We start from the raw sequence: 18,719 nt of genomic DNA on the forward strand, positions 1-18,719 counted from the left end.
AGCCCTGCTGCTGCCGACTTTTGGCTCCTCGCCGCTCCCCCCACCGCCCCCCCTGCAACCTCTCCGCCCCCCCTTCCCCTTCCCCCCCCCCCCCCCCCCCTCCCCGCGGGGCTGAGTCGCGACCCGCTGCCGGGCGGCGCGCCGCCGCTTCGCCTTGAAAGTGTGTGAGCCGGTTGCGGGCTTTGCTTCTACTCACCGCTTTCCCCCCCTATTCCCCCCCTGCCCACCCAAAAAACAAACAAACAAACAAAAAAAACAACAAACCTTTTGCCTTTTTGTTTTGCTTTTTGGGTGTTTTGTTTTTTGTTTTTTTTTGTCCCCCCCCCCCCCCCCCCCCCACTTGATTGTTATTATTTTTTTGCCGCTGTTTGTAAACTAATCGCCTCCATGGGGGGCGGAGGAAAGGAAATCAAAGCCGCCGCAGCCGAAGGGTGTAAAAGCGCGCCGGGGAAGAGCCGCGGAGCCGCAGGGCGGGATGGCAGCGGGCAGCGCGGCTGCGGAGGGGAGCGCTGCCCGCGGAGGGCCGGGCCGGGCGGCTCCGCGCTGGCGGTTCTGCTCTCCGCGCTGGCCGCCGCCTCCTGCGTCTACCTGGGGGTGCGGACCAGCGACCTCCAGGCCAGGGTCGCGGCCATCGAGGGCGCCCGGGGGGGCTTCTCTGCCGCCGCCCCGCTCCCGCCGCTGCCCGGCTTCTCCCTGGAGCAGCTGAACGCGATGATGCAGGAGAAAGTGGAGCGACTTCTCGCCCAGGTGTGCGGGACGGGGTGTGTGTGTGTGTGTGTGGGGCCGGCTGAGGCTATGGGGGGGGCGGCCGGAGCGGCTCCGCGGGCGGGAGGTGAGGGGGCGACGGGGAGAGTGAGCCCCCCATCCCCGGGGGTGGGGGGGGGGGGGGGTGCCCCGGCTCCTGGGGGATTCGTGGGTGACCCCCCCGCCCTGACGCCACCGGCGCTTTTCTCATCGGTAACTTGCCGCCGAGCCCGAGCCTCAGTCCCCGCGTTTCTCGATCGCGCGCGGAAAAAGGAAAAAAAAAAAAAAAAAAATTAAAAAAGCAGGGGGAGGGGAAAGGGAAGGGGGCACTTGTGGTGTAGGTGGGAGAGAGCCGGTGGCGTCGGGCTTGTTTTTGTTGTTGTGGGGGTGGAGAAGTCAGTGAGACCCCTTGGGTCGAGTCCAAGCGAGGAAGGCATCGCTGGCCGCGCAGCCACGGCCGCGGGAGCTGCCCAGCGCCCTCACGTCGCTTCTCTCGCCCACAGAAATCCTACGAGCACTTGTCAAAAATACGAGTAGCGAGAGAAGCGCCTCCAGAGTGCAACTGCCCACCAGGTAACAGCCGCGGCTTGGAAACCTCCTCTCAGAGGCTTGAAACTCGGGGGTGTGTGGGGGGGTGTGGGGTGTGGTATCCCGGGTTTTTTCAAATACACCGAAGTCAGATCCAGGGGATGCCTCCGAAGTCAGCAGCTGTATCTCTGGTGGCAAAGGTGTAAAGCCCAGAATCATCCGTTTCCAGTGTGGCACTGGCTTGGAATTAATACTAGTTAAAAATCCTGGTTAGCCTGGGTGATGCCAAACAACAGCACTTCTGAAGAAGTTAATGATCTACCCTTGCAAGAAGAAATATATTCTGTCTTAAACGGGGTAGTACTGGTTCAAGGCATTGTGTGCTTGGCTTCGGAAGTAGAGCAAAAGTTCCTAGCAAAAATATCGAACAATTTATAGCATGGCTTGGAGTAGGCGGAGAGTCCATTGCAAGTTAGCAGTAAAATATACAAGAGCTTTTCAGTCTCATTTTTCTGTAATCTTGGATGAAAGCAGTTCCCTCAGGAAGGGATTGCAGGTTTCATACTGAGGGTTCAAAGCTGTGTGTGTTTATGCAACCAGTGATGTTGCTTGACTTTGGAAATGGGGCCCCCTAATACTGGGATCGGTTGTTCATACACACTGCAATGCTCCCTCTGTTTTTTGTTCTGCTTTTTGACAGTCCGATAACTGTCAATATTGTTTTAGCTTTATAAACTTCTGCTGATGCACACCCAAGTTCAAATGGTGTCTTAAAAGCTATGAATCTGCTGCCAGTGTTTCACAGGGTGATGTAGGGATTCCAACATCCTCTGTGTGATGGAGTACACTAGACACGCGGTATGCTTTACATCTCCTGCCGCTCTGTATGAAAAAAACATCTCCTTTAGAGGTGGAATATCGACTGTCAACAAGACTTAAGATGATGGCCTTTGCCAATAGGATGTGTGATAGTACCATCTATGTAAGGAAGGAGCTATTCTAGTTTAGGATTTAATTCCTGCCAAAATCTACCAAATCACGGTGTTAAAACTGACTACAGTGGTTGGTACAGTATTTTGCTGATGATACAACTGAGAGCAGAATATTTACTGGCTGGTACAGGAGTTACCATGGCTAGCATGGAAAGGACAATATATATGACTAGGACTGTTTTAAAAGACTGCATAGGATTACTCAACTCCAAGCTAGTTTTGGTAAGGAACACTGGTTTCCTGCTGTACTATATATAATTTTTTCCTTTAAGGCTAACATGAGTATACAGTGTTGATCTTATTTTTTCTGTTGCTTAACTTCAATAAATTACAAGATTCAAGTTTGTGCACTAAAAATGAGGCTTGCTCATCATGTTGTACCCTAAGATGCATTCCGTGAGCCTGAGACATTGTTGAATTTAATGACAAGCTCTCTTCCTTTTCCTTCTCCGTGTCTAAATTAATCTGTTACAATGCTTTCACTTACTGTTTTCATACTAAAGGTCAGTATCTACTTTTTCACAGTTAGTGTTATGCGCTGCTTTACTTACCCACCACCACTAGAGCCCCACATTATACCAATTTTTATCTGACCTTTTTTCTTAAGTAGTATGTTTTATCAAATAGATAATGAACAACAGAATAGTTCTCATGTGCATTGTAAAAAACCTTGTTAGATGAAAGTCAAAATAAAGTGATGTGGGAAACATTTTCAAGGCAACAAGGTTCATAAGAGCAGGAAAGCTTATATGAATTGTTATAAAATAAAAAAATTAAATTGCAGAGGGAACTAGCTGGTATGGGGATTAGAAACGTGATATGGAGCTTTTCACCTCTGAGTAGCTATTTCAGTTTGGAAGCAAGTTTTGTAGTGACTGAAAGATGTTGCCATGTGATAGCCTCATTTTGGACAGCTTAAAAGGAGTTGATGCTCTCATGCTTGTTGCCAGTGGACAGGTGTCTACCTCAAAATGGCATCGTCTTGGGAGCCTTGACTGAGAGAACAAGGGCTGGGTGGCACCACCAGCTGAGTACTGGGCCTTCCTAACAGCAGGCGTTAGGCAGAGCAGGAGGGCATGGAGCAAATAAATTGTTGTTTTTTCACATTTCACTTTGTTAGAATTGCTTTTTGGCTGGACAGGATGGGCTTTCATTTTCACCCTTAATGCTGCTATTACTGTGTTCAGAAAGGCGTTTGTATCTTGGAAGCTCAGTGTTTTTTCTGTTGCCTGCTATTTGTGAAGCCAAAGAGTAAATTGCTTCTTTACTTCCCCCCATGGTTCCCTTTTGCTGCTTTATTCTGCTCAGCTTCTGCATTTCTTCCCCGGGTTTCTGTAATAATGAAATACATGACTGCTAGAGATGACTTTGGAAGGCCCTTGTGTACAGAGGTGATTTTTGAAACATCCCTATGCTGTGAGAAAAGGCTGCTGCCAAATGGCCACCAAGGCAGTTTCCATCATCCTGCTTTTTAATGAGAAATAAAGATTATTTAAAAATAGGTTATATTGTTCTCTACAAAAAGAAGAGAGGGAAATTCAATCTGCAGGCAGGAGAGTGAGTATGTGGCCTCTGATTTAGGATTAAAGTTATGCAACTGGTGTAGATCTCATTAGCTTGAGGTGTTCAATCCCCTTGTGACTCTCCGTGGTAGGAACTTGAACGTTCAAAGGAAACTGGGTTTGAACAGCTTGGATGCCAAAGGCAGCCAGATTCACCACTGCTTGTAGCTTGCAGAGTTGTCCACGTGTAGCTCCTTTTAATTCAACGCTAGCCTTGAACTTTGTCTAGAGTGAAGAGTGGTCACATTTCTCTTTTAAAAAATTTGATTTTCACTAAATGTGTGTTGGTTTGTTTTTTTTTTTTTTTCCTAATTATTATTTTCTGTTTTCTTATAGAAGAAACACAATGTGAGGAGAATTAGAGTTTTAATTTTAATTCTTCAGGACTAAAACCAGATACCAAAGATTTTGTAAATATTTTTAAAATGACAATAGCAGGCATTCTTTCTCCTCTTAAAGCAGAGTAATAAAATTTGAAAAGTAAATGCATGCTGACATTCCTCTTAAATTACCTCAGCTCTAACAAGAGTGCCAGCTTAAATCCCATACTTGCAACTAGTGCTGCAGTCACTGCTGGCAGTTAGCCTCCTGTGCATAGGACTGGGGGGCAAAATGAGTGACTAAAATTATTTTAAGCATAATAAACTTATATTCATTTGCCATATTTATTACTTATTGTAAATTAATGTTTCTCTACTGTAAAAGATGAAGAAAAAAAGTGGGTATGTAGGTAATAATTTCATAAGTTTGAATCTTACTTTAAATGGATGTGGGAGCATAATCAGCTTTTATGAGGAACAGTCAAGCACAGTGCTGGATACTTCTTACCAAGTGCCAAGAATTACACTGTTGTGGAAAGAGTAACACGTGCAGAAAGCGCAGGGACACTTCCAATTCAATAGAGTTTTAACAAATTCTTAGGTTTTGGTAGATTCTTCAGACTTTCCTCTTCCAGAAAGCATTCATTGTGTATACCCAGGACCTTTAGACTTCAACAGATATTAACATATGCTTGCATGTTTTTAGTGAATTGATCCTTTATATATGGTAAGGGTCAAATTCTGACATTTGCCATCCTGTGCCGTGATGTCTCACTCTGTAAGTGGTCCTCAGAACCTGCTCCGGGAGTCAGATATTGTTGGCAGGAGTAAGAGTCAAGTCTATTACTAACAGAAAATTCAATCCTGGTCAGCAGGAAGGCTAGCAGGTGATTATGTATGGTTCCGCATGCCTCTCTTGGCCAGTTTTGGGAAGCAATTACTTTTTTGTTCTCTTTTGAGGCAGGCCTTTATAATGAATTTATTCTTAAAAAAAAAAAAAAAAGAGGGGGGGCAAACAGTATTGTATAAGTAAGAATGTCTATATGCCAGACATTTCTTTAATTCTGCGTTGGCAAAGGATAGGTTGCATAAGATAAGAGATGTTTTTTATCTCGAAACGCTATGACGCACTGTGTATGTATACTCACTGTTGCTTGCACATAAAATGATGGTGTTTGCAGGTTTTGGTGTTGTGGGGTTTTTTTCCCCTTCTTTTTCTCCCCAGAACATTAGCTAAACTTCACTGATGAGTACCTGGCAAAGTAATTTAATATATAATTAAATATATATAAAAATGTAATGAGATATATTTATATGCAAATTTCATATATGGAAACATAATTCAATATATAGTAATAAATAACCAAACAAATTTACTTTTGTTTCTTTTGTGCCACAGGCAATGTTTCTTCCTTTGCTCTTTCTCTTGTATTTTTCCCATGAAGAAACCTTCATTTTTCTTCTTGTGTTCTGATACCTGTGGCTTCAAACCCTTTCCAGGCATGGACACCGTCATCATTCTTACCCAGCTATTTTGTGCTGTTTTTCTAAGCACGTCTTCTTGATTCTCCGTTCCAGTCTTAAAGAGCCTTATGGTTTGGGATTTGAAGTACCGTCTCCTTCACCATGCAGTTTGCTGCAGTCAGGTTATAAAGCTTAGTTCAGTGTAGTTGTGTGTATGTAAACCCGTTCATTTGGGGCATGAAATACCATAAGCCAAGGGGTTTTTTTGCGGGGGTGGATAGAGAATACCAGTTTGTCTTATTCTGGTTGTAGTAATTCTAGTGGGAAAACTGTATTCTACAGCTGCAGTTCTTCAGTAAGATCTGCTATATGTATTTTGGTAGCAGCATGGATGGGAAAAACCAATGTATCTTCTTAGCATCCCAGTACTGTTTTTGTCTTCTTAAGCACCTAATCTTTGTGTTGACATGTAGTGGAAGTACAATTTAGGCACTCTTTCTCATTTCCACATGTTCTATAAGGACTGTTTCCTGGAGCATTGTGATTAGTGAGGCTGAAAGAATGGAGAAGAAATCAGTTTTGGGGATTAAAAGAATCCTGGTATTGGCAGGGTTTTCCTTTTTTTTTTTTTTTTTTTTTTTTTTTTTTTTTTTTAAATTATGATTATAGGGAAGTAGTTCTGTAAAGACTCAAGAGGCAAAGAGGAACTGACTTAAGTGTTTACCAGTAGAGAGACCCAAAGCCAAATACAGATGGATACAGAGAGCATCCAAAGTGTTTTTCCCTGTTACTTAAAATTCCAGGGTGTGCTATCTGAACCTAGCTCCCAGCACTACTTATTTTTGCCATGTCTGTATCATCTATTTGCTGAATGCAGTGCTCAGCTCTAATTTTGTAATTTTTCTGACAGGGCTTTGAGTTCCCCTTTCATACCTTCACTGGTTTGATATTTTTCATTTCAGTTCCTAGATAAAGATGTTTATTGATGTGCAGCAGCACGCAACCTTCTGGGTAGTCTGTTGTCTTGTTTGGATGACTGATTAGAGATACTGTTATCTCTCTACAGAATAGCTAAACATATTTTATTGGCTAAGATGTGACCTTTTAATTCCCTTCCCTCTGGGTAAGGAGGTAGGGTGTGCAGCATGATGAATGAATCATAATGTGGCTCAAAGGAGAACTGATTGACAGCAGACTGCACCAGATTTCTATCTTTTGTAATATTATTGATGTCAGTGCTGGTGTAACAAAGGTTGATTTGACCTCAGAAGTGTCAGTAACAAAAGGTTTTTCTATGACTTGAGTTAAATTTTATTGAACTTGCACAGTTTTTTTCAAACAAGGCATATTAAAGGGAAGGTTTGATTACCTACATTAACTGTTCTTATATTATGTGAGATTAATATGTTCTTAGATTAATATTAATGTATGTTCTTAGATTTCCTTCCATGTGACAGCTGTCCATCTTGAACTGCTGAAGTGTAAAACCGGTTCAAGCACAGTGAGCCTTGCAGTGTGAGAAGAGGCTGTTAAACCCACTCCGGAACAATACTTTTAGTGTGTGTGTTTTGTTGTTTTTTTGTTGTTGTTGTTTTTTTTGTTTTTTTTTTGTTGTTGTTGTTTTGTTGTTTTTTTGTTGTTGTTGTTTTTTTTTTTTTTTTTGTTGTTGTTGTTTTGTTGTTTTTTTGTTGTTGTTGTTTTGTTGTTTTTTTGTTGTTGTTGTTTTGTTGTTTTTTTGTTGTTGTTGTTGTTTTGTTCCCGCCCCCCTCCCCCCCCCCCTTTTTTTTTTAAATCATTAAATATATGCAGCTATTTCTTTAAAGACTATTTAAGGCTTGGATGACTGATTTCTGTTCAGCAATACTCACCCCCTGCCCCTTTAAATTAAGATTAGTGGGTTCTTGGGAATTTGTTTCCAGAAAAACAGCACTGCTGCACCTGCATTACGGCACTCATCCTCTTCTCACTCCCTTCTAAATTTACTAGCTTCTTCTTACCTGCCTACTTTTTTGTATATTTAGTGCAGTAAAAATCAGCTAGCTTAGAAAACGGCATGAATGACAGAAGCTTTCTTTATAGGGCCCTTTAAGTTACCAGATAGAATCATATAATTAATATGTTCAAGTTACCAACCCTGTGAAACCATCCATCTTTAAAGCATGCAGAACTTGAGTCATGTTGCTAACTACAGCTTCTTCAGGAAGGCTCGTCTACACAGAGCATTTTTCCCCTTCATTGTTTCAGCTGATTTTCTAAGTCAGCCACCAACAGGAAATCTGACTACTTGCCTGGAAATATTAAGATGATGTAAGAAGTCATAGAATAATATAGGCTGGAAGAAACGCTTTTCTTGCTATACAGTTAAAGATGCAGCTTACAGTTAGATAATACAATAGCGAATGTGATGCTGCAGGCTCACTTTTTGGGCAGCTTGCGGACTGTCAGGTTTTTACGGGTAGACTTACAGTAGAGCGATGCCTGCTTAAATTCATCTGCTTGGGTCTTTTCATGAGACTAAGTTAAAGAGAAGAAGCTGTTTGTGAGAGCTTAATAACAAATGTGTGGACAAATTTTCAGAACTGAGTGCCAAATTTGAAAGTGTGAGATTCATAGGTACCCTTCATGTAAATACAGCTATTCTTTGTCTACGTAGACTTGAACAACTTTAGCATCTTATTCATGCTTCTGGGCTCTGGAGCAAATGCGTCTAGGCCATTGTTGTCAGGTATTTACTTCCGTGTGGTTCACAATTACAGTGTCCAGTCAGTCGTGGCTCAGTAAGTTGTTGGATCTGCCTTAATTTTGTGATTAAGTGCAACAGCCTCACGTAAATAATCTCCTCAGTTAAAAATGTGCTTCTCTGTAAATAAGTAAATGCGTAGTGCAAGAAATTGCTAATGCATAGATGTGCCTAAACTGAAATAATCTACTATTTAATTATTTCAATAGGTTGCCTAGATCTTAGCAGGCAAGGTACAGTTTCCTTATTTGTGAAGTAAACTGCTTGTCCCATCCTTCATGATCATGAAGAAAACCTGATTGTTGTGCTCTCCTTAACGTCTTCACAAATATGTTGGAAGACAGTCTCGTCTGTAATGCATGCTATAAAACTTATCCTTTCTGCTCCTCCTCTGCTATTCTGTCTTTTTTTTGGGGGGTGGGGGAGTGGTGGTTGTGGGAGTGGGGTGGGGTGATAGTGTTGTATTAAAATTGATTTTCATTTATAAGTGCAGATTTATATTTATAGGAATGGGCATTTATATGTGGTTGTAAATCATGCATGTTTGGGGAGAACTGTTTCTTCTTGCGCTTAGAAATCTTTGAAACAGATGCTGGTGCCTGCTGAGTTTTTGAAAAAATATGAAGTTATACACCCATGTAAATCTTTTTACTAGAAATATATGTTCTTATAATTGTCAAAGATATGATGACAGCCCACTGTAGGTTGAATAAACAATAAATGGAAGAAGAAAGAGTGTAATAACAGAAGTGATAACACTGGGATATTACTGTTTCTTTTAGAACATTCTGAAAATTCATACAATGATTTCAGAGACTTCAGAGACACGCTTAACCAAGAAGTGATGTAGCTTTTAAGCAACAATAGTTCGTCCTACACTGTCTTAAAAACTGAGCAGGAAATTGTCACATAGAAAGTTTTCTTTAGAACATGTATAGGTAAATTACATGAGGAAATAGATGGAGGTCTGTTAAAATCAGTACTTTTAGTTTAGTCTCTGTTAGGCATTAGAATTATCATCTTAGTTTTGGTTGTCATGAAATTCATCTTGCAATTATTGTGTGTTGGGCAAGTATATTGGAAAACTTATTTAATGATGTGTGTATTTCCTTTTTAAGTGCTTAGGAATTTAAGTTTGGGTTTTTAGGAATATGACTTACAGATGTGCTTTTTCATAGATGTTTACCTTTGCTAATATGTCCCGTTTGGGCTTGGAATGGAAAGTGGCTCAAAGATTCAGACTCTTAGAGAGGTTGAGAAGGAGGCTGTATATAGAACGTTGATGGACATGAGTACCTCTAAGTAGCTTCCTCTACCCTTCTGTGACTTTTCTACAAGCTCATTTGAAGAAGTGTTGAGAAGGGTATCAAATGAACTTTCTTTGATCTTTAGACCTCTTTTTAATGCAGTACACTGCACTGTATAACACAGCAGTATGATGTTTTCGGTAGTTTTTCACACTCTACTGTAACTTGGGCATGCAGTAGGCTGCCTTCCGAGTCACGGTGACAGAGCGTAGAATATAGCTCACTATAGCGGGGAAAACCTGCATAAAGCCAGGTGGCTGATCCACTGCTTTCCGCTGACTGAAATAGCTGGCTCGTGCTCTTTCCTGGCACTGCTTCAGTCTGTTGGTACCTGTGAGGTGCTTCCTCTAAGCAGCAAAGATTTGTGAGAGGGGAAGTGGTTTTTTTTTCCCTTTTTTTAAAAAAAAAAAACAAACCAAAACCAGAACCAATTAGCTCATGAGCTTAGTTCTTCCTAGCCTTTTGAAGAGTTTTAGTACTCCTAGAAGTAAGGGGCTGTAGAGTAAGAGCTGTAAATATCATGGGAGCAAGACTATAGAAAATAAATATTTTTAAGGCCTTTGCTGTTCTGCCATTTGCAGTTTATGCTGTCTTAAAGATCAATTTATTTTACCTTCCACTTGAATATTTTCAATATAATTTCTCTGAATATAATAGCACAGAAACAGATCTTACCCCAAATATATGTTGAAGGTTTAGCTTATGAATGAGGTTCCTTCCATAAGTATAAACTCCTTCTTAGCTTATTGTGTCTAAGATTATGCTGAAAAACTGCTATTTAAAAACTCCCTTCTAAAATTGGAGGGGCTGGGGGGGTGAGGGGAAGGGGGAACACAGAAGGAGTTTTGAAACCAGGAAAATGTATTGAAAACTGGAGACTAAAATCTTTTATCAGAGGTGTGGCTGCCACTGCAGTGACAGATTTGTGTATGCATATCTGAATGCAGAACAGCACCCTGTAATTTGAAGGACACTAAATAAAATCTCTGAAAAGATATTTCTGTGATTAAGAATCTATACACTTTGTAAGAGAAAGAGCATAGCTGGCTGCAGACTAAGGCCTAACTTGTGCTGGGAGTACTAGTTATGTTGCTAGGAAATGACGTAAGGCTTCTTTATATATCAGTGTTTCATCTGGATGATAGTAAGGTTTCAGAATACTGCAGTGCTGAAAGTCAAAGTGTATACATCTTAAGTTGAGGAGGTATTTCCTTTAGCTGGCACCTTTTAATAACCTCTTAAGAATATGAGAACCAGCTGCTTGAAGACATCCCTCCTCTTCCTCCCCACCCTGTGCCCACACCCTCTGAGTAAGCTCCTGTTCCAACTCCCTTGATGTCCTTAGGGGAAGTCTTGATACCTGAGCATAGAGATATGGCCATGGGAGATTAGAAGGATAAACTCTATAGTCTATTAATATTCTCTTCTTTAGTCACAGAGTTTGCATCTAGATAATGTCCAATGTCATTACTATGAAAAATACTGTTGAGCATTGGCTGAAGAGTCTCTTTACTGTCAACTCTTCTGCTGCATTTTATCAGATGTTTCTTTAACGTTTGCATCTCCATTGCTCTACTCTGGTTACTGCCAGTTGAAGAATGACAAATACTGAGAACTGTTACTTCAGCTTGACTTAGAGGTGATTAATACACTACTGGTTTCACACTTTTCACCTCTCAGACAGGATAGCTGCCTCAAACTTCAGTAAAAATACTTCCTGACTCAGTCCTTGTACCAGGAGATGTACTCAAGTGTAGACCAAAGCGGGGTCACTGTTAAGGTGGTCACTTAGGGCAGTGCTGAGCTTGAACTCTGCTTTTCTTTGTTCTCTGTCCTGGTGAATGCTCAATAGTTGTGTTAGTTAATAATATGCAGCTTGGAGAATGGCTTTAGTTGGTACTTACAAGTGAAGTGGTATTGCAGAAATGGGTCATGGTCTTTGCTGTAGCTACCTAGATGTGTTTATGAAGAAGTCACAGTTCAGTAAAGATCACCTTGCATATGTTTCCCAAGTGGTTCCTGGGAGTAGGTGCACAGAATACTGATGGACCAGAGGCTGAAGGACACAGTGGCACGGCACCAGTTTAAAACAAACCAGTGCTTAGACAGACATTGTCAATACTTACTTAGAGTTGGTGTCTTTGTCATGGTGACAGCCATGTTTGTAAAAGGCTGGAAATGTTTCTGTATGTGAAGATGAAGTGCTTTTCCACTGAATCAAGCACGTAAGTGCACTGTATTTCTTTAGTATAGGGAGACTAATCTTAGTGAGGAGAGATTAGTATTTAAATCTGACAGTTGTGGATTTAACTTCAGGACAGCTTTGCATAATTCCTTAGTTTGAATTCCAGGCTGAGCCACATCCTAACGTGTGGTAGGAGGACTTTCTTTTAGCACATTCAACCCAGAGGCAGTAAGCTGTTAGAGTGCCCAGTTAAAAAGAAGCATGAGTCTTGAAAACTGAACCACTAGCAATGAGGGTGACAGCAAGACTGAAATTCTCACTTTTTTTTTTTTCTCCCTTAAAATTGATTTGCTGCTACAAGGTCGTGTTTTGATGTATTCCAAACAATTTCAGTCCTTTTTAGGATAAGGAGAACTTAAACTGTTTTTCAATGTGCATTGTAACAACTGCAACACTGTGGAAAAAGCGCTGCCATAGCAAGTTTAAGGAATGTACCTTAGAGGAAACATCGTAATTAATGAATGACAGTAGGGACAACTAAGTAACAGTTCTGTACTGTGACCATATTCCTTTACAGGACTGTAAAGGTGGGATAGAATGTCTTCGTATTTGAGTTCTTCCATCTGGTAAAATAGAATTGATGTAAATAAATTAACCATAGCATGACAAAGACTTACAAGTACAGAGTATTCATAATTTTGAATAAAATTACTGTCTTGAGGAGCAGAAGTTCCTTTCTCTCCAATGTATTCCTCTCCTTTCCTTTTTAATTTTGGTAATCACCTCTCCATGCTTCAATTTGATCAGTAGTACATGATGTAATCAGATGGAATCTGCTGAAGTATCACTGCTGGCTGTTGTATGCTTGTTTTCTGAGGGTACTGAAATGGAAACTTGTATAGTGCTCTTTCTTCTTTCCCTAGGTTGCTGAATCATCACATCTGAAAGTAGTTGCAAAAATGTCAACTTGCAGCTGAAGTAACCTTTTGAGAACTTTTTTGAAGTTTTTTTTTTTTTTGTTTTAAAATAATCCAACCCTTAAGAATCTTCTTAATTGAACAGGTGGGCAATGGCAGCTCACATCATTTATGCAGGGATGGAAATAGATGCTTCTGCTACCACAGTTCTGATATCCAAACTTTATTTTACTTTTAACTGAAGTTGGGTGAAAGTAGCCTTTAACTAGAGTTCTGGTTAACAATAATCAAACCTGATATGTGCATATACCTTACTTCAGGCACAAAAATAATCCCACAGATTGTAACTGAAATCTGTAGTTACCCTGATGTCTGCCAGCTAAGTGTGGCCTTGTTTTTTTGTGTGTCCCCCCCACCTTTGGATCCTTGTGCATACCTGTTTATATGTGCAGCCATTATCATCTGCTTTAGCTTTGATATGTAGTTCTTTTCTATCATACAAGTACTACTTTTTATTTGATTACCATTCAGTTTATCATTTATTCTTTCCAATCTCTGATCAAGAACATTATGACTACATCTACTACTAGGAATACAGAATTAGTTTTGTAATGCTGTAAGAGTTCTGGCTGCACTTGGGGACAATCATAGAATGGTTTTGGATTGGAAGGGACCATAAAGATCACCTAGTCCAACCCTCCTGCCATGAGCAGGGACACCTTCCACTAGACCAGGTTGCTCCAAGCCCCGTCCAACCTGGCCTTGAACCCTTCCAGGGAGGGGGCAGCCACAGCTGCTCTGGGCACCCTGGGCCAGCGCCTCACCACCCTCACAGTAGAGAATTTCTGCCTTATGTCTAATCTAAATCTATCCTCTTTCAGTTTAAAGCCATTATCCCTTGTCTTAACCCTGAACCCCCTGATCAAGAGTCCCTCCCCACCTTTCCTGTCCCCCCTTTAGGCACTGGAAGGCTGCTATAAGGTCTCCCCGGAGCCTTCTCTTCTCCAGGCTGAACCCGTCAAGTCTCTCAGCCTGTCTTCACAGGGGAGGTGCTCCAGATCCCTGGTCATGTTTGTGGCCTCCTCTGGACCCATAGTGTAGGTCCATGTACTACTTATGTTGGGGGCCCCAGAGCTGGACGCAGCTGGCTTTCTGGGCTGTGAGCACACGTTGCTGGCTCATAGTCAGTTTTCCATCCACCAAAAACCCCAAGTCCCTCTCCGCAGGTCTGCCCTCAATCCACTCTTCTCCCAGCATAGATTTGTGCTTGGGATTTCCCTGACTCATGTGCAGGACCTTGAACTTGGCCTTGTTGATCTTCATGAGGTTTTCATGGGCCCACCTCTCAAGCCTGGACAGTCTGAACAGTAAAAATTATTAAATGTTTTTATCTTTATGGGAAAGTTACATGTTCTCACATCTCAATTCAGTTTGCAGACCCAGTGAGTATTGTTCTGAAGCTTGTTGATTGTTTAGGAGTGGTTAGAGAAAACTATCAGTTCTGAGGGATAGAAGAAATAGACCCATATATACAGTTGGACCTGCATCTGAATTTCCTTACCAACGTGACTGAATTCTCATAGGTATGTGTTTTTCTACTCAAATAGATTTTTCATACTTGCACAAGAGGTGATCCTTCTGTTCAACTCAGGCTGTTCTTTTAACTCTCTGAACTACCTCTCCCATACCCCACTTACCTGACACTATGCTTGAAAAGTCATTATTTGCTTAACCAAAATGTTCCCATCCTTTCTTTATGGAATCATTAATTAATATTTTTCATACCACTGCACTTCATAAATTTCTTTGCTTGCAGTGGTAAGAAAAAGTTGAAGATCCATGTTTTTGTTGTTGAAATCTGGCATAATCATAGAATCACAGAATATCTTGAGTTAGAAGGGACCCATAAGGAATGTCCTTGCAGGAGTACCTAAAACTCAACCATATGAGTAAGAGCATGGTCCAGGTGTTCCTTGAACTCTGACAGGCTTGATGCCATGACCGCTTCCCTGGGGAACCTGTTCCAGTGACTGACCCACCCTATTGGTGAAGAACCTTTTCCTAAGGTCCAATCTGAACTTCCCCTCATGTGGCTTCATTCAGTTTCCTTGTATCCTATGGATGATCATCACAGAGAGGAGATCAGCACCTCCCCCTCCACTGCCTCCTTTGAGGAAGCTGTGGACTGTGATAAGATCACATCTCAGCCTTCTCTTCTCCAAACTGAACAAGCCAAGTGACCTCAGCATCTTCTGGTGTCACCCTCGAGACCTTTCACCATCTTTGTTGCCCTCCTCTGGACACACGCTAATAGTCTGATGTCCTTCTTCTGTTGAGGAGCCCAAAACTGCACATGGTATTTGAAGTGGTGCTGCACCAGTGCAGTGGAGTGGGACAATCACCTCCCTCAACTGGCTGGCTATGCTGTGCTTGATGCACCCCAGGACACATCTGGCTCTTTTGACTGACAGGGCACATGCTTGACTCATTCAACTTGCCATCAACCAAAACCCCCAGACCTTCTTTCTGTAGGGCTGCTCTCCAGCCTCTCATCCCACAATTGGTACATAAAACCAAGATTACGTTGTTCCAGGTGGAGCATCTAGTACTTGCTCTTGTTAAATTTCCTATGCTTGGTGATTTCCCAGCTCTGTCGTCTATCCAGATCTCTCTGTAAGGGCTCTCTACCCTTGAGGGAGTCCACAACTCCTTCGGGTTTGGTATAGTTGGCAAATTGATCCAAAACCACCACACGTCATCACTTCCCTTGGTCAGTTAGATGGGTGATCTTGTCATAAAAGGAAATTAAATTGGCTTAGCAGGACTTTCCCCTTGTGAACCTGTGCTGGATATGACCAATGACTGCATTGTCTCTCAAGTGTTTTTTCAGTAACTCCTAGAATAATCTTCTCCCTAATTTTAACCGTGCTGGGTGTGATCAATGACTGCATTGTCTCTCAAGTGTGTTTTTTCAATAACTCCTAGAATAACCTTCTTTCTAATTTTACCAGGCACTGAAGTGAGACTGATGGGCCTGTAATTACCAGGGTCTTCCTTATTACAGTTCTTGAAAATTGGAAAAGTCTGTCGGCTTCCAGTCAACTGGGACCTCTCCAGCCTCCCAAGACTGTTGAAAAATAATGGAGAGAGGTCCTGAGATGACATCAGCCAGCTCTTTCAATACCGTGGGACGAATCCTGTCGGGCCCCATAGATTTATGCACATCCAGCTGGAGCAGCAAATCTTGAACATATTCAGGGTTGCCTGGAAGTTTACCACTGCCCCAGTCACAGTCTTCCAACACAGGGCTCTGGTGTCACAGGGCACATATTCAGTGTTGAAGACAGAGGCAAATGCAGAATTAAATGCCTCTGCTTTGTCTATGTCCCTATTTGTGAGGTGACCAACCTCATAAAATAATAGACCACTGTTATCTCTGATCCTCCTTTTGCTGTTAATATATTTTTAAGAAGCCCTTTTGGTTGTCCTTCACAGTGCTGGGCAGCTTGAATGCTAATCAGGCTTTGGCTGTACCAATTTTCTCACTCTACAGCAGCAAACAACATCTCTGTAGTCATCCTGTGTCATCTGTACTTGCTTCCAATGTCCATACACTTTCTTTCTAGAACATCCTTGTTCAGCCAAGCTGGCCTTCTGTCCCACTTGCTTGACTTCCAACACCTGGGCATTGCCTGTTCCTGCGCTCTTAAGAGATGGCTCTTAAAAAGTGACCAGCATTCATGGATTCCAATACCTTCAAAGGAACATTCCCAGTGGACCTTACTGACTAGCTCCTTCAGCAGCCCAAAGTCTGCTCTCCCCATATCCAGGGTCAAACTTTTGCTGGCAGTTTTTCTCCTATTGCTAATGGTTTGAAACTCAACAACTTCATGGTCACTGTGACCAAGGCAGCCACAAATCACCACTTTGCCCACAAGTCCCTCTCTGTTTACAAATAAAAAATCTAGGAGGGTACCTTTCCTAGTCGGCTCCCTTCGTACCTGCACCAAGAAGTTACCTTGAGTGTGCTAGCAGAGGGGAGAACACCTCAGTCTATGTTGTTAAAAGAAACAATTGTGCTCAGAAGAAAATCCAGTTGTCAAAGGCTGAGATAAATAAGGAGGAATGCACCGTAGTAGAGACACAAGGTGCCTGGTTTGTTCATAGTCTCCCAAGATAGCCTAGTGAAGAATTAAGGATTGACACAGTCTTAAGAGGAAAAGTAGTAAAATAACCTTTAAACATTTTTCCATAGAACTTTTCTCTGCAGCATCTGGGAAAGGTCAGTTCAGGGTGGGTTTTGGCATTCTAGAGGTTATCTCAGATAGCTGCTCACTCAGTCTGAGCAGCGGATGTCAGCTGGATGTGTCGAAGTGTAAACTGCTGACAGGACTTCTCAAAGCTTAGCATATGCAGTGATGTCAAGAGGGAAAAAAATGACATGTCTGTAGGATGTCTTCTACTGAAGCACATTTTGTAGACATTGTGTACTTATCTAAGATGTTCTGATTTAATGGCTCAAGGGACAGTTTTTTGGGGACCTGAGCAATGGCACAAGGTGGGATAAGTGCCCCTTATTTTTAGGCTGTCTCCTAGATGATATGTTTAGGCAAGTAGTCACTGCACACTCTCAGCTTCTCCTGAAAAATGGTGAGCAGAGAGAAAGTATAGCCTGAATGTTGCTTTCCTGACAGAGGGTGTTATTCTGCTGTGTGGAGCTGACAAAGAAAGAATTTATAGGAAGATGGAGTCTAGTGTGAACTGGTGGTAAGTTATTCTCTAAGCAAGGGAGTGACCATAACTCTTTCCAATTCTACATCACTCTCTTCTGGTCTTGTAGTAACACTACACAAGCAGAAGCGTGAAAATAGTGCACATGCTGGCTTTCTCTGTGCTGTAGCAGTGTTCCTCAAAGCCCATAGGAGCTATCACACCCTGAATGTTATTTATCTCTGTTGAAACGTGTGTCAAGACCAATGGTCTGTGGTAGGAGTTCATGTTGAAGTTCTAAAGGCAGAGGGAGGGACTTGATTTATTCCAAAAGCTGTTATCATCCCTCCTTGCTTGATCATGTTCCTGTGAGTCCTTTATCTCTCTTTGATTCCCTGCTTTGTGTAGAGCAGGAGGGACAAGAGCTAGGGCATGAACTCTGATCCCTCCTAAGGACTGGGATTTTGCTAGAACTACAATTCAGTTATGGTCCCAGATTTCTTTTTCTTCCTCAGGCATGTTGTTTGTATGTTGGCTTAGTAGCCTAGTGACCACATGTTCCCATCACACATGTGTTTGTCTTGTAAAGTGTGGAGCTTCGCAGAAAAAAATTGGTGGGGCACGATATTATTTTGTTGCCATTAATCATACTTCCAGATGAACTGTAGTTGTTGAACTTAGTTACTAATAATAGCACTTGGATAGGGACTAACACAGCCAAAATGTTTCTGACTCTTTGGGAAAATTCCTGCTGGTTCTAAAGAGCACTTGTTTTCAACTGAAGACAGATACATCCTCAAATTGCCATCTGTCATTCAGATGCCCAAGCATTCTCTCTCTCTGACTGCCTTCAGTGTTCTTTAAACTGTGTTGCCAGACATAGCAAACGGGGTTACTCACATCTTCGTCCTGCATTGTGTTCAGACACACTAATCTTTTTGTTAGGCCATGGTTGGCCACCTCAGTGTAAACCTCATGAAGCTGTTGAGTAAAAGTGGCTTGAGGAGGACCTTTTGTGACAGATAGCTATCAGTTTCAGGTCTGGGAGGAATCTATAGCGATCTGTGAGGAGAGGTTCATGGGGGGTCCTTTTCATGGCAAATGGACAGATGGTTTTCTCCACTTGAGATCACACAGAATATACAGCAGCACCAGCACTTGCATCCACACCAGGTGAGATTGCATGGCTGCTCCATGATGGGAAGGTATGCTTTTTGTAGACACAGCAATGGGATATTTGCTTGTTGCTA

At 42.0% G+C, this 18,719-nt stretch overlaps 1 protein-coding gene across 5 annotated transcripts in view; it reads left to right on the plus strand.

The window, feature by feature from the left end:
- Positions 1–339: 339 nt before the first annotated feature.
- The window catches only part of COL25A1 (collagen type XXV alpha 1 chain), a 321,970-nt gene continuing 303,590 nt past the window's right edge, over positions 340–18,719 (plus strand). For all 5 annotated transcript variants that reach the window (XM_042796993.1, XM_042796997.1, XM_042796996.1 and 2 more), the window contains exons 1-2: positions 340–747; positions 1,248–1,317. In XM_042796993.1, the coding sequence (XP_042652927.1) occupies positions 388–747; positions 1,248–1,317 (430 nt within the window). In that variant the 5' untranslated portion in view covers positions 340–387. The remainder of the gene's footprint in view (positions 748–1,247; positions 1,318–18,719) is intronic.

This window comes from Tyto alba, unplaced genomic scaffold, assembly GCF_018691265.1.
Source record: "Tyto alba isolate M040663 unplaced genomic scaffold, T.alba_DEE_v4.0 Super-Scaffold_23, whole genome shotgun sequence".
Classification (NCBI taxonomy): Eukaryota; Metazoa; Chordata; class Aves; order Strigiformes; family Tytonidae; genus Tyto; species Tyto alba.